The following is a 24363-nucleotide window of genomic DNA, read 5'->3' as shown; positions in this document are numbered from 1 at the left end:
ATAAAACAATTTCTAGGTCTAGAAAACAAATTAGAGGTTTAGTCTCCCAGTCACTTGATATCTTTATTATTCTCATTTGTCAGTTAGCCCTAGCATAGGTGATTGGTTATTAGTTGCTTTTAAATTAGAGGACTAATTCCAAACTATTCCAATTTAGAATTCTTCAGAGTTTCTGCAATTAGTCACCTGGAAAAATGTCTTCGTTAACTGTAGGGTATGTGCACATAGGCTTAGGAATGGAAGGGCTTGCATAGGGTGGAGGCTGTGGAATGACCCCGGAGTCCAGGAGGCACTGGTAAGCATAGAAAGAGGGAGGGGAGCAGGGAAGGAGGCAAGGGAAGGTATCCTCCCCAGGGAGCCTCAGGGAGCTCACGGGCAGAGAGGATTCAGACAGCCAGACACCACCACCATGCTGGCTAAGGTGACGAATTTGTAAACAAAACCAAACAGGAGCCTTCCAAGTGACTTTCCCCTCCTCCTGTCTCCGCTCCACATCTTTGAGTGTTTCCCATTTCCCAGAACTCGATTTTCCAGGCCTAAAGCTCTGTTCTTTCAGCAGAGGACCAGGAACTCAGACTAAAAATGAATATTAGCTTATAAATCAAGGGCTTGCCATGTGTCAGGAACTGGGCCAAGCACTTTAAAGAATTATCCTATCTAATCCTCACAACAATTCTAGGGAAGTAAGCACCGCATCCCTGGTTGGAGGAGACTTAGATTAAGTCAGAATGTGAGCGAGAAGGATGTTTCTAAAGCAAGGTCCCCAGGGAAAGATTTTTTTTCCTTTAGCCCATCTCAATTCATGCTTTTAGAGGCAGCAGACTGATCCTAACCTGGAGACTATGGTATAGGTTGGCCATTTTCACAAACATAATAGCAATTTTTACTGTCTGTGTAACTACAGGGAGAGCGAAGGCGAACGAGGGCTGATGTGGAAGCTGTACCAACCAGACGTGCTCCGGGGCCAAGAGGGAACAGAATGAAGCAAGGGAGCCATCAATCCATTCTGTGCTATTTCCATGTGGTTTGCTGGGATGGTGCCCCTTACCAATGGGAGAAAGACAAGATGATGTCTGACTTCCTCAAATCAGCATGGGAGCCGTCTAGGCTGTGTAGGTGGAGAGTAAGACACAACAAGCTTCCCTGTCTCACTTGCTGCCAGAAACCATTCATTGAAATGACAGCTCTCCTCTTTCCAGCAAACCGTTGTTTTCAAAACAACACATCTCCACAGATACGGCTTCCTCTTGGAAGGACGATCATCAGTTAGCCAATTTTAAAGACCCTGACAAACACATAACCCTGGAAAAATGTTGACTCAAAGTCATGGATTTCACGGATTTTGTAAAATGCCACAGGAGTGAATAGGCCCTGTTGCAGCTTAAGAAATGACATGTAAGCTTTTAGTTCTTATCTGAGCCTTGGACAAGGAAATGGCTGTGTCCACAAATGGGAGCTGGCATTTTTAGATGTTAGATGGGCTTTGTTCACTCCAAGGACACAAGATTATTATTTTATATGGCATATGTTGGGTTTTCTTTTCTTTTCTTTCTTTTAATATGGAAGCCCAGACCACGAATCAGTAGGGTTCCAACAAAAGAAAAACAATGAGCCTGTTTCCACAGAAATGGCTCTGTGAACATACTGATGACTAATACTCCACAACAAGAGGCAAGGCAGATCTGACAGGCAGCTGTCCTCTGCCTCTCTGTAGGAAATTACCTATCGGTTAATTAATTTCTTTAAAAAAAACCCACAGCTTTAATCCTAAATCCTTGGTGGATCTCAAGTCTTAGGCAGCCCCTGGAGTCCAGGAAGACTCACCTGCCCCAGCTGCCTCGCCACTGGTCAGATGGCTCCTTAGGTTTACAAAATGGTAACACCAGAAGTCCCTTGGCTGAGCTCCCCAATACACTCCCCCCAATTAGAATCGGACCTCCTCCATTCAGGTTAGTTTTTAATCACTGTGTTGTCTGGGGATATTCCCAGTGATGCAACTGAGAGATAGCACAAAAGTGGAAAAACAGGTACTAGAAGAAGACCTGGATTCTAGTCCGGGCTGATACTCCCAGCTGTTTACAGCAGGGAAATCATTTAATCGTTCTGGGACTCAGTGGCTCAGCTGTCGAGTGGGGATGACAACTCCCAGACTGCACATGTGTGTCTAACATTTGTGACAGTGTTTTGTAAATTCTGGAGTGCCATACAAGGAGCAGGCATGAATAGAGAGAATGACCACCACCATTTATTGAGCAACTACTAAGCACTGCAACCTGGAAGGAACATGGAAAGGGAATCAGGGACTATAAGAAAGGCAAAGGGGAAAACCTACGATCATGACTAACTGTGACTATTAAACAAGACCTTAATAATAAGCAAGAACTCAATAAACAATCCAAAGAGCGGGGGAACCTTTTTTTTTTTGGAGGAGGGAGGATGGGTAATCTTTACCCATCTTTACATCCAATTTTGAAATTTCCAATTTGTGTTGACAACCTTAAAGAGATTTGATTTTTTGAAAATCAACTGTGATACAAAATTAGTTAACAAGGATTTATTGAACGTTTAGTGTGTGTGGCCCAGAAGCACGTGCGCTTGTTACACATAGTAAGTTTCTAAGGAAACCGGCCACTGGGTGGACGTGAGCACGCTGTGGGCCACCTCGATAATTCTAGGACGGCACTTTGTTTCATTGGGATCTTCTGGAGGGAAAGGCTCACATCCACATATAGTGTTTGAACGGTTCTCTGTGGTCACAGAATTAAACTTGCAAGCCTAGTATCTGAGGCCTACGGGCTTCTGCCTCCGCCTCAGGCTGATTTAATTTCCTGTATGCAAAGCCAGCAGGTGTCCGTGCACATGTAGCAACAATTTCCAGCAAAATCTCCACTGCCTGCTGCTGCTCTACATCACCAGCCCTAATCTTCAGCCAAATCAGCCTGTTCTCTGTTCTCCAAACACAGCTCATCCCTCAGCAGCCATGGCTTTGCCATCTCTCTCGTCCCTCACACACATCTATATTGTATAGCCCAGCTCAAGCCTCTTTTCTGCCAAGGAATGTTCCTCGGCGACTACAGTACCCTCCTCAGCCCCTCAAGGCCACACCAGCCTACGAGCCTGTGCTATAATAATGCAAGCCATTTCTCTGGCTTGACAAAGTACAGCATGCTGACTGGTGTTATTAATTATCTTTATTGTATCCAGCCATTGTTCTCATAAATATTTATTAAACCTGCTATTCTAGCTCCAAAATTGCTCTAAATCTGTCTTTACTGGTTAAACAGACTCAGCTAGGTTTCATCAAGGGGCCCTTGTACTTGCTGTCTCCCCTGTTTGCAATGCTGCAAGGCCCCCGGGTGGTGCGACCCATAGCTGTTACTTTCTCCTTCTGGCCTATATTCAAACACCAAGTCTCCTCTTGATCACACTATCTAAAGGACCCCTGTCCAGCCCCTGTCATTCTCCTGCACATCACCCTGTTTATTTTTTTCAATGTATTATAATAATCAGGAATTATCGAATTAATTTATTGATGATCAGCCTCTCTCCTCCCCTAGATGTAAGCTCAGAGCAAAGACCTCGTCTGTCGTGTTCATAATGGGAACTCAACAAATAACTGTTAAAAGAATGAAAGTCCTCCATAGCACCCCCAGCACCCCCTTGATCCTCAGTAAACGTTTGCTGCTTCTGAGGATGAGTATCTGGCACACAGTATCATCCATGCCCCTCACCACAGCCCCAGCAAACAGATGCCCCTGCATACAGATTGCTTACACTGGCTTTCGTTTGGTAGCTAATGGGCTTACAAAGCATGTTCCCTGAAAGGGCGCCTCCCAGACTCTTAGCTATATCTCATCTGATCTTCAAGTATCCCCACATTCTTGGGCCAAAAAAGAAGCTTGAGACCGGTGCACGTCCTTCCCTCTCACCATTTTTTGGTTGTTTTGGGCAACATCTAAATCATCAATAACTTTTCCCAGGTGCAAAGCTACACACAAACGCAGTTTGAAAGTGTAAACATCAGTCTGATACTGAGCACTCCTTTATAGCACTGGCCCCTTGACCACTCATCTCAGACAGAATCCCACAGTCCTGAGAACATAAACCAGAAGGGCTCATCTCCTTTTTATTTGTTGAGTTTCAGGGACGGCAGGGAGCCATTCACTTTTTTAAATGTATTTCTTTCTTCTAAAAGAAATACATAGCCATTATTGGAAAGCTGAAAAAAACAGAGATTCAGAAAGGAAAAATTTCCTATAATCCTACCACCGAAAGACAACCAAGTTCACCTTCACAGTAATTTTCAAATGCCTTTCTCCCACTTGAAGTGTTTAGTTTTGGTGTGTGATATTATGCTGGGAAGATAATATTAACTAATATACATAATCATTGGCTGGGTCCTGTGTAAATGCTGACCTTCTGAGATGTTTTCTCATTATCCATTCTGCAAGATTTCTCCTTTCACTCTGCCCCCCACATTTTTAAGAAAATGAAGTTATTTTAATGTTTCCCCATTACTCAAGTGTCAAATTTTATATCACATCTTTTAAGGCTATTACACAGCTCTGATACATCGTACGGAGTCATTTTTTCTTCTTTTAATCAATATTGTTTTTAGAACTACTGCCCTAGGTGCATAAAATAAATTGCCATACCAATATCCCTTTGATTATATGGAGTGAATAGAAGAAAAATGTAAGAAATTAAAGAGAAAGGGACAAGTTTTCTTTTACTTTGTCACGAAGTAAGGACAACTATTGCCCACACTGGTTCAGAAATACCCTGGGCTGGTGGGGAGTAGAATCAAGAAGGGGACTCTTCTCCCCAGGACAGCTATTTATTTGCCATCTCCAAAGGGTGAAAGGAACTCTCTGAAATGTTGACTTGTGAACCAGTCATCTTATAGATACTATTTTTTTTAAGTCAGATTTATCAAGGTATAATTTATACACATTAAAATTCACCCTTTTTTCATGCGCTGATAAAAGGGTTTGACAATTGTGTATATATAGTCCTGAAACCACTTCAACTGTAGACACTATTTTTAGGAGCTATTTAACTACCTTGGCCGCTCACTTTATTCCTTTTCTAGCCTGCCCTCAGAATGAACACTTTTGAGACCAGTCCCCAGGTACTAAGAGCAGTTCTGAGAAAGGAAAGGCTGTGAACTTAACTGGCCTTACTTAACATACCATGGAGTTCATGGCGTTATTAAATCTCAGAGTTTACCAGGACCCAGAAGCTACCTTGCAGAACCCTCTACCCAAAGCAGAAATCTGTTTTATAACCACTGAATTAATACACTTTAATCACTGGTGACACATGTTAAGAAAATATCTATAAACATGTGGAACCCGAGTGGCCCTATGTTTTATTTAACAAGTTTGGTCCAGCTTTGGCAGCCCCTGGGGGCTCATAAAAAGGAAGGCCTCTTCAGAATTAGGGTTGAGGATTGTTCTAGGAATGAGCAAGTTAGAAAATGGCTCCTCTGCAAATCTGTGCCACTAACCCTGAAAGACGAGCTAACTAGGAGACCTTTGAAACCCTCTAAACCAAGACCCTAACTTCACAGAGAAAAACAAAACGAAACAAAACAACACATAAGGGCTAGACTGATTAAATGAATTGCCTTAGAAAAGGTAGCTATAACCCAGAGTCAGAATCAAGGACTTAAATCTGGGTTTAAGATACCTGGTTAGATGCACTTTTCACTGTTTCTTGAGTATTTCTAATATTTCGGTACCCCCTAAACTGGAAGCATTATTAAGGTTCAGATTTCTTACTAAATTCCCCACCCACCCCACATACCCTCCCATGTGTGGTCACCATTAGAGAAACCCTAGTAGGAGAATGTGGGAGGGGTCAATGAACTAAAAATAACATCCTACTCTCTCTCCTGACCCCTCAATACCCTATGGTGATCACTACCCAGCAGTGAGACATTTTAATTTATTTAGACTAGAGGAACTGGGCTTGATTTTTCCACCTTAGTTATTTTTTGTACTGTTTTTGCAAAGAACGTAAATAGCCAGCAAATGTGATACAAGGGTTCCTTGATTAGTGAGTGAATAGTATTTGCTAAGCAGATCTCTACATTTTAATAAAATAGGTTTAATGTTATGTGGAAGGAGAAAGAGATAATTGTGTAGATTTCCAAGGAATTTTTTAGAAGCTGTCTTGTTTTAGTAAATGTGTGATGTCTTTTGATGAAAATGTGAAGGGAAAGACAAAGGGGCGTGGAGGTAGCAGAGCCACAAGGATGCTTAATGAGCTGTCAGTCATAGCTCTCCAAGGTACTGAACTGATGTTCATAAAGAAAATGTGAGAATCAGTGAAGGGTATTAAAGAGAGCTGTCAGTTCTGAGGCTGGCGGTCTGGATTCGCGTTTCAACTTGGCTGAGTAATCATAAACAAGTCCTTTCACCCCTCTGGGCCTCAGTTTCCTTTTCTGTAAAATGAGAGGATGGAGGTGGATGACTGCTTGATTCCTTTCTAGTTCTTTTTGCTTGTTGCTCAAGAGATAATCATGTAGTTTCACTCTTGTCACTCTATCATTAAATCCCACAGCTCTGGGATTCTCTCAATGTAGTTAACTTTCAGCCCAAATTCCAAAATTAAATGTCCAAGGGAAGCAGATAAATAGGAAGAAAAGCCCCGCGACCAAGTGGACACCAGCTGGTTGAGAGAAGGGTTTCAAGCTTCCCACTCTCTCATGTTCATTTCCTGTCTTTCCAGATTACTCCCACTGCACCCTGATTCTAAGAATTCAGGACACCAATCCATTGAGTCTGCTGCCTTTTCACTGTCTCTCAAGACCCTCATGTCCTCAGGTGCCACCTTACCTGGCTTATCTCCCACAGTCCATCATGTGGCCACTCCCTTTAAACAAAGAGCAACTCTGCCTCTTTCTCCCTGGGTCACACCAGCTGCTAAAATCCCCAACCCTGGTTGAATCCAACTCGCAATCCACCCTTGAGCAGCTAAGAGTGTTGAGTAAACATATAAGCACAAATTCACAGATGTTAACTTCAAGTGGGTCCTTACTCCTGTCCAGCTTTTCTTCCACATTTCCTTAGTCAACTTCCACTGACTTTTCTCGCATCTTCTCCTTTCTCCTTGAGCCTCTAATACCTCTTCTCTCTCTCCACCGTCATTCTTAGCTGGTGACCTTACTTCTTATTTCACTGAAAAGTTAGCAGCATGCAGAAGAGAACGCCCATATTCTGCCGTGACCAATCCCACCAACCTATGCGCATGTGCACTTCTATCCTCATAAACTCTGCCTTCTCTTCTCCTGTGATGATGAACTGCTTGTGCCCTGTTGTTTTCTCTGTCTTGGTGAGGAGTCCCTTCACTTCAGCCTGGGATCCCATATTTTCTTATCTATTAAAGGACTTGATCCTTGCCCTTTTTTTCTCATTTTCTCCTGCATCACCAATTTTCCTCTCCTCTTTATTGGAACAATCCCCTCGGCATACAGACATGCTAAAATATCCCCCGTCTTAAGAAAAACAACAACAACAAAACCCGTCCCTGGACTCTGCACGCCCTCCCCAGCAAGAAACCCATTTCTCGGCTTTCCCTTACAGATGGCCTGGAAAGCTTGTCTGGCCTCGCCGTATCCATTTCTCTTCCTGCAGTTCCTTCCTGTGATCACTCCAAATAGCCTTTCCCCCACCACTCTATAGAAACGACATTTGTCTTGGTCACCAGCAGGACCGGCTCCCAGCTTGCTGAGTCCAATGGGCTTTTCTCAGTCCTCATCTTACTTGACCTTGCTCTTAGTTTGCTGTGGTTGCTGTAACAAATTACTACCAACTTCATGGCTTAAAACAGCAGAAATTTACTCTCTCCCAGTTCTGGAAGCTAGAAGTTCAAAATCAGTGCTACTAAGTGGAAATCAGGGTCATGATTTACCCTGGACTTTCCAGGAAAGAATCCCTTTCTTGCCTCTTTCAGCTTCTGGTGGCTGCTGGTATTCCTTGACTTGAGGCCAAATCACCCCAGTGTCTGCCTCTGTGGTCGCAATGCCTCCTCCTCTTCTGTGAGTCACCTCTCTCTGCCTCTCTCTTGTAAAGATACTTATCATTGAATTTAGGACCCGCCAGGAAAATCTAGGATGATGACTTCATGTCAAGAACCTTAACTTAATCACATCTGCAAAGATTCTTTACCCTTAGAAGGTAATATTTGCAGATTCCAGGGATTAGGACTTGATATCTTTGGGGGCCATTATTCAGCAACTGTAACCTTCTAGCAGCGTTTAACACAGTGCTTTGCTTCCTTTTCCTTAAACACTTTCTTCATTTGACTTCAGGGATGCTGCCCTTTCTTTCTTGATTGATTCATTCAGAATGGTGGTAAAAGGCACATAAAATCTACCATTGTAACCATCTTTAAGTGTACAGCTTAGTAGTGTTAACTATATTCACATTGTTGTACAACAGATCCCTAGAACTTTTTCACCTTGCAAAACTGCAGCTCTATGCTCACTGAACAACTCATTTCCCCCGCCCACTACCCCTTGGCAACCACAATTTTACTTTCTGTTTCTATGAGTTTGACTACTTTAGATACCCCATGTAAGTGAAATCATACAGTATTTGTCTTTTTGTGACCAGCTTATTTCATTTAGCATAATGTCCTCAAGGTTCATCTATATTGCAGCATGTGGTGGGATTTCCACCTGTTTTAAGGCTAAGTAATATATCACTGTATGTTTATATCACATTTTGTTTATCCATTCATCCACTGATGAACACTGGGTTTGCTTCCACCTCTTGGCTATTGTGAATAATGCCATTATGGACATGGAAGTACAAATATCTCTTCAAGATCCTGCTTTCAATATGCCCAGAGTGGGACTGCTGGATCATATGTTAATCCTATTTTTTAAATTTTTTTAAGGGACAATACTTTATTTTTTAATTTTTATTTATTTATTTTTAAACATCTTTATTGGAGTATAAGTGCCTTACAATGGTGTGTTAGTTTCTGCTTTATAACAAAGTGAATCAGTTATACATATACATATGTCCCCATATCTCTTCCCTCTGGCATCTCCCTTCCTCCCACCCTCCCTATCCCACCCCTCTAGGTGGTCACAAAGCACAGAGCTGATCTCCCTGTGCTATGCGGCTGCTTCTCCATACTGTTTTCCAAAGCAGATGTACTATTTTACATTCCCACCACCAGTGCAGTGCACAAGAGTTTCAATTTCTCCACCTCCTTGCCAACACTTGTTATTTTCTGTCTTTTTTTTTTAATTTTAAAGTCGTTTCTGAATTTGTTACAATATTGCTTCTGTTTTATGTGTTTTTTTGGTTTTTTGGCTGCGAGGCATGTGGGATCTTAGCTCCCAGACCAGGGATCGAACCCGCATCCCCTGCATTGGAAGGCGAAGTCTTAACCACTGGACCGCCAGGCAAGTCCCATTTTCTGTCTTTCTTGATTCTTATTTTACTTTACTGTCAGTTCCACCTCAGTCTCCCTTCTTGGTTTTATTCATCTCCTCAATCCCCAGGTCTCAGTATGTTTGCATTTCCTATGTTTACATTCAATAGCCATCGCCACCCTGCCCTGCAAATCTCATTCAGACCCATGGCTGTAAGTATCATTGTTTTGCTTACACCTCTCAAATCTGTATCTCAATTACTAGTTTTGCTCCTGAACTATAGACTCATATATCCAACTACCTACTCAATCTCTCTACTTGAATGGGCATCTCAGACTTGATATGTCCCAAACCAAATTCTTAATTTTTCTCCCCCAAGACCTGCTTCTCCCACAGTGTTCCTCATGCAGTCAATGGCAGTTCCATTCTTCTGGTTGCTCAGATTAAAAACTTCGAGGACATTCTTGTTGCTTCTTTGTTTCACATCTGACCTCCAATCTCCCAGCAAATCCCTGAACTGTTCCTTCAAAATATATCCAGAATCACCCCTCTCTCCTCCCTTCCACTTCTGCCATACTGGTTTAGCCACCTTTATTTCCTGCTTGAACATTTCAATATCATCCTGTCTTCCCTGATTTTGCCCTTACTCCTTTCAGTCTTCTCTTCATGTAGCAACCAGAGTGTTTGTTAATAAAAGGTATGTCAGAATGATGTCAGTCCTCTGCCTGTAACTCTCCAATGGCTTCCCACCTCACTCAGAGTAAAAAAGCTCAGTCCTTTACATGGTCTACAAGAGCTGAATAATAAGCTCCGTGGGCATCTCTCTGATTTCATCTTTCATCTTTTCACTCTAATACAGCTACAGTGTCTCCTTGCTGTTTCTTGAACATGGTGAGTTGACTCCTGTCCCAGGGCCTTTGCACCTCCTGACCCCTCTGGAATGCTCTTCTTATAGTTCACCTCCTTACTTTATTCAGGTGTCTGCTCAAATACCAACTTATCAGAGGCCTTCCCTGGCCTTCCTGTCTAAAAAAATCACCCCTCCTTCTTACACTTCTCATCCCCCTTACCCAGTTTTATGTTCTTTCTTAGCACTTATCACCATCTGACATATTTTATCTTTATTTATTTCTATGGCTTGTATTGCCTACTAAAATATAAGCTCCTTGAGCACAGGGAATTCATCTGTTTTGATCATTGCTGAATCACTGGTGCCTAGAACAGTGCCTGGCTCACAGCAGGCTTTGAATAACTATTTGTAGAATGAATGAATGAATGAGGCACCTATAATACCTTTGTCCAAAAAAGTCATTTCCCAGAAGGGGGTTTGCTTTTACTGATCATTTATAGATGGCCTTTGAGAGCTTTGGTATTTTGAAACTTAACAATAAAATTATAGGAAGTTAGCTTTAAAGCAGGTTTCCTGATGAACACTCTAAACGTTGCCCTTACCTGAAGGTTAGGGGATTTGATACTAATTTCTAGGTGATATTCCTGAGGCTTATTTGTTCCATTTAATTTTAGGACATCAATATAGAATGATAAGCACAATAGTGGAAGCTTACCTTCAAGAACTCATATTGTATTTTCCACTGTTTTGGGGGAACAGCTCTGAGGCAAACCAGAACCAGATTTGCAGATGAAGAAATAAAGAGATCAGGTGACCTGACGAAGGTCACAGATGGTGACTACAAGCCAATTCTTATGTCTCTGAGAACTAATACTTTCACTAGAAAACCCCAGAAAACAGAATCCCTTTTCTTACTAGGTCTTTCCTATGAAAATGACTAGTTTCTTCCATTAAGCAGGGCCAAGGATGGAGCTCACATCCAGAATTTTTTTTTTTTTTTTTTCGGTACGCGGGCCTCTCACTGTTGTGGCCTCTCCCGTTGCGGAGCAGAGGCTCCGGACGCGCAGGCTCAGCGGCCATGGCTCACGGGCCCAGCCGCTCCGCGGCACGTGGGATCTTCCCGGACCGGGGCACGAACCCGCGTCCCCTGCATCGGCAGGCGGACTCTCAACCACTGCGCCACCAGGGAAGCCCCAATCAGAACATTTTGCCTATGGTGGTGATGGATGGGTCAGTCTCATGGCTACTGTGTCCCCCATCACCAAGGAACAGACAGGACAGGGCTGATCAAGCAGTTTGTGGTCCTGAAATAAAGCAAAGCTGATTCTGCTGCAGAGGAATGAAAGTGTTCAGACTGTATTTGTACAGCGTGCTAACCAAACACATCAAAGGAAGTATGCACAGAAGAGTCAGAAGAGCAAGGCATGCCCAGTTAGAGCATTATTTGCTTGGCTGAGGGTTATTTACACTGTCATGCAGGTTGAGGCTAAGATAAATGGGCCACTTCACAGACAGGGGTAGTGATTAGTCATCTGTATAGAAACATATTCTGGAATTTCTAGAGATAAATGCTTTCATTACTGCCGAGTTTAAAACTAGGATGACACATTTACTTCTGGCTGGAGAGAACAGATAATATCATCTTAGCAAATAGTTTCCCAGAGGCACTGAAAATCTGCTATGAAAACTTTCATTTATCTGTCAAACTGGCATCAGAGCAACCTACTTCAATTACTACCGTGAGCCTCATCTCTCAAAACCAGCCTCATATATATGGAATCTAAGGAAAAAAAAAAAAAAAAAAGGTCATGAAGAACATAGGGGTAAGACGGGAATGAAGATACAGACCTACTAGAGAATGGACTTGAGGATACGGGGAGGGGGAAGGGTAAGCTGGGATGAAGTGAGAGAGTGGCATGGACATATATACACTACCAAACGTAAAATAGATAGCTAGTGGGAAGCAGCCGCATAGCACAGGGAGATCAGCTCGGTGCTTTGTGAAGATATGGGGATACATGTATATGTATAACTGATTCACTTTGTTATAAAGCAGAAACTAACACCCCATTGTCAAGCAATTATACTCCAATAAAGATGTTAAAAAAACAAAAACAAAAAAAAACAGCCTCACCTCCTCCTTGTGTTTTCCACCCTACCAAGCATAGAAGGATCAAGGGATTTGGTCTTCTCTCATCCTAAAGAATATTTCCGTGAAAATCACACCAAAACTGAGAGAAAAGAGAGGTAGACGTACTTTTAGTTGCAACATGCGGATGTTCATTAACCTCACCCACACTCAATTACTTTGGGCTGTAGCACACAAGGCTTATATTTATGACTAATGCCTGTGTATTCTTTCTTTACCTTTTGTCTTGCTTGGAGAAACAAATTCTGCCAGAGCTCCTAGAGAATTCTGTGGTTTATGGATACTCATTTTCAGAAAGCCTATGTGTCCTGAAAGGCTGCTTAGTGAGTGAGTGACTCTGGATTCTTAGCGTCCTCACACCTCTTCACGTCTTCGGCAAATGTTAAATGGGTCCTGCAGATGTGTGCTGCATCCATCATTGGGGAGCAGACAGGAATGGGATGAACAGAAGCGGTCAACAGCCCCATTAGAGCAGCTATTTCAAATAGCTGGAAAAGAAACAACAACTAGCCCTGTATCTACGCCAGTTTGCTTGCTGGGCTGTCATTCAGGTGACCCCTGATTAGGCAAATGAGCCCAATTCATTTTACAGAGGTCTAATTAATACTCTGGCATTACAGATTCATTTGAAATTCCTGGGATTTGGTCCAAAAAACCGTAATATCAGTAATCCCACTTGCTTGTAAAATGCTTCTTATTGTAAATAAAAGTCTGTAAAAGTGACCAAAGTTATGGTCTGGTAAGAACAAAGAGAGTACATAAATTATATGAGACTGTGGTTCAGTTCCTGCCGTTTACTGTGATGGTACAAAGGCTGGCAAAAGCCAAACACCCAGCAGGGACTTCAGAGGAGACCTGGTATTTCCATGAAGTGTTTTGGTGTCATGACAAAACCTTATGAATCCAGTTACACAAGAGGATCGGTTCATTATTTGCTAAGAACGCCGGAAGGTGTAGTTTCAAAACATTGTCTTCCTTTAAGTAACAGATCATTCTTTCTCAACATCTGGGTGGCCTTATTTAACGTAACTGAGCAACTAAACAGAAATCTTGCCAGCCTTCTGGCACTACTTTCCTTTCAAATCTCAGTATAATCAAGAGATTTCGAGCTTGCCTACTTACCGTGTCAGGCAGTACTGAGAGCCAGGGGTAGAACAGAGAACCAGACGCAACCCCAGTTTCCAAGAAGCCCACACTCTATAGGTAAAACAGACCCATAAGTAGGTAGTTTCAACATGGTGTCTTGTGTGCTAAGCTAGGAGAAAGCCCAGGGTATAACGGAAGCACCTAGGAAGGGTACCTCACCCATTTCTTTTCCAGAGAGAGAAAGAAAAAAAATTAGAGTTTACAGTACTACTGTGAAATATAGTGATGTGTTAAGTAAGAATTTCTCTCTAAGTAGTAAGATGGCGTTTGCCAGGGGTTGGGAGTGAGGGATATGGGGAGATGTCAGTCAAAGGGTACAAACGTCCAGCTACAAGATGAATAAGTTCTGGGAAGCTAATGTACAGCATGGTGAATATAGTTCTATAGTTAACAATACTGTATTATATACTTGAAAGTTGCTAAGAGAGCAGAACTTACATGTTCTTAGTGCATACATACACACAAAAAAGGTAAGTATGTGAGGCAATGGATATGTTAACTAACATTATTGTGGTAATTACTTCTAAATATATTGCATCGCACATCTTGAACTTATACAATGTTACATGCTAATTATATCTCAATAAAGCTGGAAAAAAAAAAGAGACTCTGATATAAAGGGTCCCCCTGGAAACAAAATAAGTACTAATATAAACTTGTTTTGTAATACCTGTGTAAGGAACATTATGATTCAATCTTGAAGAATAAAATAACAATTTTTCTCTAGCTAATAAATGCAAAGCACTTGAGGGCATGCTCAGTACAGAAGTATATGATTGGTCCAAGTCATATACTTAAAGGTAAACGAAACGGTCCAAGTGACAGTGAGAAAGGCAAGGAACTTAATTTAAGTATGTGACAGAAACTGACAACAGAAGCAGAAAGGAACGATGCCAACAGTCTTCTCCAGCTTTGGACAGGAATTGATATTTGATCCCTGGCCACATACATGATCAAGACAAACCGAACCAGTGGAATTGCAATTTGAGCCAATGACACAAAGAATCCGACCCGCCTGACTTCAGAGGCCTGATACTGTTCACTGTTATTCATCCAATGGCAGCTGGGTCTTAACTGAACTAGAGACCCTGACTTACAAAAGAAAATCTGAATATGAGGAATTTTAATGCTATTAAATTGGGGAAAGGGATCAGAGGAAAGAAGAGTGGTGATTATAATTCAACATGACCTCAGCTCCAGATAAGCAATAGACATTTGATCCCAGACAAAATTATTTCCCATGTTGCTGGACTGACTATTCACTCAGATAGAATTATCTTACCAAATGGAACCTCTAATGGTCAGGGGGGACAAAAAATGAGAAGGCCAGCACGGCCCAGGCAGGAGGGAAGACTCTTCTCTTCATTCAAAGCCCAAGAAAAGGAATCATTGAAGTACGTTTGGCAACCTGCCCCAATTCAGACAGTCGTTATCTGTCCCAACTGGCTGCCTCTTTCTGATTGGAGAAGAGCTTCTGAAAGGTGCCCACACATTGAGTTATTGATTGGGCCATGAGTGAAATGAATGAGCCTGAAAATAGAGAAATAGAAACATCTGGCACCTATATCCAAGTGTTTTCTCAAACTGATTACTGTCTTTTGGTGGCTTTAATACCTAGACTATTATAAATGTTAGTCTATTTTTTATTGACTTAAAAAAAATAACAGTTGGTGAAGGATAACAAAAGTAATCTTTCAAAAAATTAGAAATCTCTGACAGGGAGCAGCATTGGAGCCACCATGCTCCTGTGTCAATGGTCATTTGGGGTCGGTCATGTGCTAGAACATGAAACTTTGGCCTACATTTCTGTCCACTGCACCCCCCTCCCCCAACTTAGTCCAAAGCTCACTCTAGAGTCAGATATAAACCCTCTGTTGTTTTCCTAACATAAGGATCTACTCTTGCCTATAATTTCTATGATTTGTTTAGAAGGGAAGAGATGGGATATTGTTAAAAGTTAAGATCTAAAATCCACTATTTTGCTTTGCTCTTGATGACTTTTCTCTAAATAAACTTAAATGCGTCTCGGTGAAGCAGGGAGTTAGAAGCAAACATAATGTCAAATTGAGGATTTCAGAAGATTTGGAAGACAGCAAAACGATCCAGTGCCAAGAGCAGATTTGAGAGCTCACGAAATACTAACAGATCACTTTTTAAAAAATGGACATTTTCATTCCCTAAATCTTTGTTTTCTCAAATCCTTATTCAACTTTGAAATCAGAAGCACAACTGGTCACTTCCTTGGAGGCTTTCCCTTTCTGGCTCTACTCTGTCCTCACCTCTCCAAGTATATTTAAGGCTTCAATGTCAAGTCTTGCAGAAGAGAACTTGGTGGCAGGGCCGCAAGAAGGGCACGTCCTCTGGTTTTCAGAGGAGCAGACTGCGAGCGCTTCCTGTCTTCTGCACTTGGTCTGCAATGGCTATGCCATCGGTTGGGAGGAAGTACAGGGAGACACAGAATCTATCCAGTTCTATAGTCAAACTACTGCCTTTCGGTGGGACCTTCTGCCCTATACGAACTGGTCAAGTTTCTTAAACACTCAGCCTCAGTTTTGTCAACTGTAAAATGGTAATATTAAAGTATCTAGTTCTTCCGGTTGCTGTGAGGTTAAAATAAGATGAGTCATGTATGCACAGTGCTGAAATAGTGCCCCATACATAGAACATGCTTAGAAACCGCTGGCTGTTATGAGGAGGATGACCACCAGGGAGGAGACACAGGCTGCACCAGACAACAGCATTGCTTATTTTGAAAGCTAAGTGGGACCAGTGTTGACCTTCAAATATTTGCATTTTGGGCAGATCCTCGCTTTGAGAAATACTATACTTAGAACTCCACAGTCTGTGTCTTGGGGGTTGCCTAACAACTGAAGATAAATGTCATCTATGGACTTTTTCCTTTATAGCAACTTGGGTCATCAGGGGCTGTTGTGACCTCAAGCTCCCTGTGCTGAACCACACAGCAGAACTTTGTTCTGGCATTTACTCACCTCTTTCTTCTTCCTTCTCTCCCCTGACCTGTGATACTTTCAAATACTGAAATCCTTCACTGAAGTAACGCTGTCAGTCTGATCTTCCTAGATGTCTATTGGGAGGGCCAAAAAATTCGTTCCGGTTTTTCCCGTTACAGGAAAAACCCGAACGAACTTTTTGGCCAACCCAATATTTCAAAATTACCTCTCCTGACACCATTCTTCTTCATCTGTTGACTAATACATTAGTAAAATGCATTAAGCGTGATAATGTGCCACTAATCTCAACTAAAATTATTCAGAGGGATGACATATTTACTTTATCATTTACTAGAGGTCTTCCATGTACATTATGTCATTTTGACTCCATAGCTGTTCTCTGATGGCAAAGCAGGTGCTATCATGCCTATTTTCATTTTGGAAACTGGGGCTCAAGTGAATGAACTGATTTGCTCTAGTTCACAAAACTCTTAAGTGACCGTACTTTAGGAACTCCCGGCTTCTGATTTGGTCTGTGAAGCTAATCAGAACAGAAAGCCAGTTGTTTAAAGTAATTCAACTTAGTAAAACTAAGATGTGAAGGACCCACAGCGTAAATCAAGAGACATATGCTTTTAAAAAGAGAGACCTGAAAAGGCTACTGAATTTACAATTACAGAATGAAGGTAGGGGCGGGGGAATTTAACTATCTTTGATCGGAGAATCTTTCTGATTTTTGCTGCCCAGTGTCTCAGGGTATCTGCTGAGGCTGAGAGAGGAGAGGAAATCTGTGCCCCTAGGGAATCTGAGCCTTTCCTTCCACAAGCAAGGGTTATATTCCATTTTTGTCTTAGATCCATATCCATTTTGCATTCTATTCCATGTTTAACGTAACATTTTTACAAATAAGAAAGAGTGAAACTTTTACCATATTAATCCTGGTACATGGTGCATTCTCCATTTATAAAGATGCTATGAAATTCATTTAGAGTCCCACATACAAATGTCTTCTCATTTAAATCTAAATCATATATACATAATATATAAATATATATTTTAGATATTTGCATATTTATATATTATAAAATTTATATAAAAATATATTTATATAGTTTAAATATATATACAAAAATATATATTTACCAATGCAGAATGGAAAAATGAAAATGTGTATACATATGTATTGTATATGCATGGGGAAAAGTGAAACTAACCATTTGATTTCACAGCTTCAAAAAAAAGTTGTGCATCACTAAACCGACCCTCTCTTTACCTCCACAGTTCCGATTCAAGGTGCGGACTGTGTGATGACCTCTATGTAATTCTAACCTAAGACTGGAGACCGAGAGGGAACTCTCCGAATAGCTCAGCCTCTCCGTGGGCACCACCCTGATGGCTGCAACAGGAAACGCCGCAGGCTGGCTTACCAGGGTACCACTTTGCAGGCCTGCCACAGAAAGAAACCTTAGGTTCCAACTATCTTCTACTTAATGCCTATTATTTTCTCTGCTCAGTTGTTATTTTTAAGTAAGGGCATTTTGTGAAAAATAAAACCACCCTGTACATGGCAAACCATAAAGAAAGTTATTTGGTAGAAAGGACCGCCCTGCTCCGGAAATGTGCTTTGGTCTGTTTAAAGGCAGAGCTGGTGGCTCTGGGTGACCTGGGAGAGCGTCTGCAGGGCCACGAGCACCCTTTCCTCCCCCTCCCACCTCCTCCCCCGCGCAGCCTTGGATGGAAATCAGCAGTTGCAGCCTGCAACGGCTCCATTGAGCCGTCCCACCCGCGGCTGCTCAGGAAGCACAGACCAGCAAACAGAATGAAAGGGGCCTTTATAAACAGGAGTCGGTTATTTCTTAAGCAGACTCCCACATAAAGACATGTTTGTTTCTTACTCTTTAGGAAAAACTGAGCTCCTTCTGAACAGTCTTTGGAGAGGGGGGAGACACCAAAGACTGGGAGGAGGCTCAACGGAGATGCTACACGACTGGGGACGACAGAGGAGCAGTAGAAAGCAGCAGAGACTTTTCTGAGTAAAGGGTCCCGGGTTTGGTGGATGATTGGGAGTGGGGTCTGGCTGTGTGGTCAGGGCTAAGAGGTGTTGGCTCTCACAACCACTTGGGGTCTTCTCCCCCAGAAAGGGATCGATCTACGCAAGGACCATTTAGAAGGAATCCTAGTGCTCTGGCCTCCAGAAAAATGTCAGGGAACTATGTTTTCTCCAAGTAGACTTAATTTCTTTTCTCTTTTTTCACCTTTTCTTTTTATCTAAAAAGCTATATATATTTTTTTCTTGCCGCATCACGCGGCATGCGCCATCTTAGTTCCCAACCAGGGATGGAACCTGTGCCCCCTACAGTGGAAGTGTGCAATCTTAACCACTGGACCTCCCCGGAAGTGTCTAAAAAGCTACATTTTATATTTTGCAAGATTCACAAACAATTTTCTTCCCATCCTATCCTAGTTTGTCTCTCTTTTACTAAAGAAGCATAAACTTCTAAACTATTTCAGATATCCCCCAATCTAAGGAGTATGCAGGAAGAGGCTAGAGTTTTACTGTTTGACTCATTTGGCTGTTACATGATTATACACACAAGCACACAGGAAAAAAAAAAAAGAAGATATATAGTAAAGTCTCAATTTATTCTTTATTAATTAAACATTTAATAAAAATTCAGGTACCAACTGAATCCAGGGAGTACCATTTATGAAGAAAGTGCTAAGGAAACTACTACACAGAAAAAATGAAGGGTTTTAGAGATTTGGATGCAAGAAGAAATGAAGAGAAAATGATGCTGCTTATTACAATTCTTCATTAGCTTCATTAAAACAGAGTCTCTGCAATAGACAGAAGTTAATGCTTATAATATTTTAATAAATTTTTTCATGATTTGAAAACTCCTTCCCAAGTTTAATTTATGAGGTCTCATTATGTTGCTCGAAAAGAACAAAAACTCATTGCCTTAAGAGAATCCACATCTCAGCACCTTTGGTCACGGCATTTATCTCTGCTGCTTTGTGGTCCTGGCTGCAGGTGTGAGAGCCTTATGAAGTAAGCACTAGTTTAATATCCTGTACACACCTCATACCCAGAGGCTTAATTACTTGCCTGTGTCCTAAGGAAGAGGAGAGTCCCTGTGGGTATCCAATAGAGCATTCTATGGTTGTAGCTCCTCTTCCAGCAATAAGAAGTTACCCCTTTAAACCATGCTGAAACAAAGGGAAGTGTGATAGGAATTGTGGAAATGTAAATCTTGGTTCCTACACACTGTTCTGTTTATATGTTCGCTCCAGTATCTTGAGCATTCTGCCTCTATTGGAGTCCCATCGTTTAAGGAGGTAACTTCCTTTCAGAGGATATTAATAATAGTAACGCTTAAGTACTTATTATGAGGCAGGAAGTGTTTTAAGTCCTTTAATTCATTGAATTCTCACAACACTATGAGGTGAGTACTAATATTATCCTCCATTTTACATTTTTGGAAATGAATGCACAGAGAAGTTAAGAAGCTTACTCTAGGTCATGCAGCCAGTAGGTGACAGAGCTTACAATCTGGTTTCAGAGTCTGTACTTTTTATCACTATACTATACAGTCCTTCAGGACTTTGGATCTAAAAGGACCTCAGAAATTATCTCATTTCAATTCTCTCATTTTATAGAAGAAAGAATGAGATTCAATGAAGTTAGAAGACTCATCTTGGGACATACAGCAAGTTCTTGGCAAAGTCCAAAGCAGAACCAACATCACTCTAATCCTAATGAAATATGTAAATATTGTCCTCTTCTCTCCCCACCCCCCTCCACCACCCTTAGAAGAATTCAGATCTTCCTAAGGAGATCAGTACCCTTTTCAAGATTCCACATTGCCTTCCACGTTTCCATGACCCCAACGATTGCAATTTATCAGGCCTCTGTAAATTCATTATATCTTGGTTAAGAAAGATCAATATTGGCAGTAACACAGAAAAAATTCATGGTTGGGCATTCTTGTTATCTTCCATTGTCTAAAAAGGATGAAAGGGAAGGAGAGACTAAGAACCATTCAAAGGTGACTATTCTAAGAGCTCAAAATCCCTAATGTTCACCTGGACCCTTCCATTTATAAGTTCTATCCAAAGTAAGTCTTCCTATTGTATCTCATGGCAGCCCGTTCCTATCCTTCCGAATACTTCTGTATCATAATTTGTAAATATATATATAGTTGTGTGTTTACTTCCTGTCTCCCTAGCTAGACTGTAAGCTCCGTGAGGACAGGGGCCATATCTTTTTTATTTGCCTATAAATATCTAGAACCTGGTTCATAATAGGTGCTCAATTAATATTTGTTAAATAAACTCACATCAAAAACTCAACAACACAGTGTTAAAAGATAATCTTAGGCTGCTCCATATTTTGCCTAATGGACATCTATGCTTCAGTGCCCACTACCTTTACACAGTCAATGGACCATATCCATTGCCAGGGCAGAACATGTTCTAACAGCCAAAGTCACAAGCAGCAGAAGCCTAGTTGGCTTACAAATCTACCTTTCATTCAGGGTCCAGGAACCCACTGAGTGGGGCTGGCTATACTGTTAAACCTCAATTATCAAACTAAGTAGAAGGAAAAACCAGTCTAAAACATCTGAATTATGGGATATATTGGGAGGAAATGTACAGCTGACCCTTGAACAGCTCGAGGGTGGGGGCACCACCCCTCCTCGCAGCTGAAAAATCCAAGTATAACTTATAGTCACCCCTCCATATACATGGTATCCACTGCTCCGAATCCAAGGATTCAACCAACTACGGATCGTGTAGTACAGTATTATTTATTATCGAAAAAAATCTGCTTATAAGTGGACCCATGCAGTTTCAACCCGCATTGTTCGAGGGTCAACTGTATTACTTTTAAGTTCCAGGGTAACTTAAAGTATGTGAGCAGAGTTTTCTGCTAGATACTTCTCTGAAGTCCTGTTAAAAGACCACATAAAATAATTTGTGTTTGGTATGTTCACTCTTTATAAGTAAAGAGTTATTTCAAAAGACCTTAAGGATCTTCAAAAACAAATTATTCTTTTAATATTTTAAACATTACTCTTACAAGCTTGTTTACACATTACTGCATTATAATCACTTGCATTATTATCCACAAAGAAGAGGTTTGCTAAGTAAAATAAATGTCAATCCAGTCACTACCTGAAACAAAACAAACTGGGAATTAACAGAATTTAAATTAACAAAGCTTTTACTCTAGCTGAATTCTAAAACGTTTTCTAACTTCTATTTTCTTAATGATGATATATAAAAATGTCTCCAAAAAATAACACCTTGTCTTTTAACATTTTCAAAATGAAGAAAACAGATTCAAACCAGTAGCATTAATTTTGTGCCTAAGTAACTAAACTGCTTTAGTTTCTATTCTATAGCTGAGTCCAAGTAAAAGCTGTCTTATTTTTGTGCTATATATGTTAGTGCATTTATTTATTTACTTACTTATTTTGAAAAGCATAAATTATTGGAAAGAGAGCCTGCAAAACACAAGGTGAAGTGCTCTCTCATGGTGACCCTGCCAAAGATGAAGAGTTGCTTTTATTTTTAGAAAATACCTCTGATTTTCTGTACAGCAGAAACTAACACAACATTGTAAAGCAACTATACTCCAATAAAAATTAATTTTAAAAAAATTTAAAAATTAAAAAAAAAACCTTTCAGTAAGTTGGGATTAGTTATTTTAAAAATTTAGATTCAACACTTAGCCTTATCTCATCCAGGTGAAACTGAAAAATCTGCTCTCTTTCTAAAATGAAGATAAAAGTCAACTTTGTATTTTTAAAAGTGCTCTCTCTTGGGACTAATGTCTACATAAGAACCATTAAGCAGTAGAACTGGCCGAAAACTGCTCTGTGCAGTACAGAGATAGTGCAGCTCTTTACCAACGTGCATGACTACATCTCGATGATGTGGCTAAATGTTATTAGGTCTCAACCTTGGCAGCTGCCTATGACGCTGTCAAATAAATAAGCTTTGGGGATCGCTCCTGTCCCACTGTCTCCTGCTGTTTTCCCCCATTGCTTCTGGTTCATTACCCTGTAGCTTCAGTCTTTTTCCCTTTTCTGTAGAGAAAAGTGGGGCTTGTTTGTTCGTTTTTAACATAATATAGCGTGTCTGATGATTAATAAATGATCAAAGAGGGTTCCCTTTTCTCTCTCCAGCATTTGTACCACAATGTTAATTGCAGCACTAATTACAATAGCCAGGATATGGAAGCAACCTAAGTGTCCATCGACAGATGAATGGATAAAGAAGATGTTGCACATATATACAATGGAAATATTACTGAGCCATAAAAAGAAATGAAATTGAGTTATTCGTAGTGAGGTGGATGGACCTAGAGTCTGTCATACAGAGTGAAGTAAGTCAGAAAGAGAAAAACAGATATACCGTATGCTAACACATATATGGATATAGGGATATATGTATACATATAGCTGATTCACTTTGTTATACAGCAGAAACTAACACAACGTTGTAAAGCAACTATACTCCAATAAAAATTAGTTTAAAAAAATTTTTTAAATTAAGAAAAAATACCTTTCAGTAAGTTGGGATGGACAGATGTTTTAAAAATTTAGATTCAACCCATAGCCTCATGTCATCCAGGTGAAACTGAAAACTCTGCAATTATACTCCAATAAAGATGTTAAAAAATAAATAAATAAATAGATTTACTTTTGTGATTGAAATGAACATGGATAAATAGCTCAATGGTATGGTTTTCATTTTTGTTTTAAAGCCTGATTTTTACTTTCAGGGAACAAGAAAACACCCTTGATTAATCCTAGCTATCTTTAATTAGAGGACATCAGTATGTGCAGGATTTATACCATTTGCCGGATATTAAGTAATAAAAAGACATGGTTCTAATAAACTCGGCACCAGGTTAAGTTTCTGGCTCTAACCCCCTAGAGGATGTTGAATCCTGCAGGAAGATTCCAGAGGAGATTGCAGTACGAAGGAAACCAATCACATCATTGCCGTCCAACAAATGGGATGCAATTTTCTTGTGTTTTCCTCCTGGGGCTTAGCAAGTACATCTATGGAAAAAATCACCCCTTCTCCGGCACTCTTCCTGGCAGTGGCTGGGTTTCGCTGGGAAGTGTTGTTACTGCTGGTATTTTGACTCCAGAGCATTTGGGGACTGTTTTCACTTTTTTTTTTTTTCCTTTTCACCACGCCTCATGGCATGCGGGATCTTGGTCCACCTACCAGGGATCAAACCCATGCCCCCTGCAGTCTTAACCACTGAACCGCCAGGAAAGTCCCAGAACTGTTTTCACTTTGGATGGAAGAAATTTCAGAAAGGCGATATCATCTTGAAAGGGAGAGGAATCAGCTGAAGTTGCACTCACATGCCTAAGGACTACCAAAGGTTTAGGGCAAGCCCGTTAGGCCAAGTCTTCCCTAGCCCGTCCCTCCTCCTTTCCAGCTACCAGCTGCTTTTTGATTTTTAGAAAATACCTTTGTATAAGTTGGGATGGATAGATATTTTAAAAATCTGCCTTACTTTCGGCAGACTCTGCCCACCTGGTACCCAAGCAGCCCTGGACAAACCTAGCAGTGTATATACAATCAGATCTCCAGCAATGGGTAAGGTCTGAAATAGATTTTGCTTCTTAAGCCTTATGGCCAGGGAACTAGGGAACACCTGGGCACCCAGGTAATGTTCCCGGCATCCTGCCCATTTAGTTGGGCATTCTGCCAGGCCTCAACCCCCGATGGCCAGACCTTCCTTCCTGAATCTTTTTTTTTTTTTTTTTTTTTTTTTTGTGGTACGCGGGCCTCTCACTGTTGTGGCCTCTCCCGTTGCGGAGCACAGGCTCCGGACGCGCAG

The 24363-nt window shown here is 41.1% G+C and overlaps 1 protein-coding gene across 5 annotated transcripts in view; it reads right to left on the bottom strand.

Moving 5' to 3' along the window:
* The window catches only part of GNG2 (G protein subunit gamma 2), a 218494-nt gene that overhangs the window by 46728 nt on the left and 147403 nt on the right, over positions 1-24363 (bottom strand). The window contains exon 1 of one of the 5 annotated variants that reach the window (XM_028495857.2): positions 11971-12032. The exons of the other annotated variants lie outside the window; for them this stretch is intronic. Within the exon in view, the coding sequence (XP_028351658.1) occupies position 11971 (1 nt within the window). The 5' untranslated portion in view covers positions 11972-12032. Of the gene's footprint in view, positions 1-11970; positions 12033-24363 lie in introns of those variants that run through there. 5 annotated transcript variants of the gene reach the window in all.

This window comes from Physeter macrocephalus, chromosome 11, assembly GCF_002837175.3.
Source record: "Physeter macrocephalus isolate SW-GA chromosome 11, ASM283717v5, whole genome shotgun sequence".
Lineage (NCBI taxonomy): Eukaryota > Metazoa > Chordata > Mammalia > Artiodactyla > Physeteridae > Physeter > Physeter macrocephalus.
This window is presented reverse-complemented; position numbering and strand designations above follow the sequence as displayed.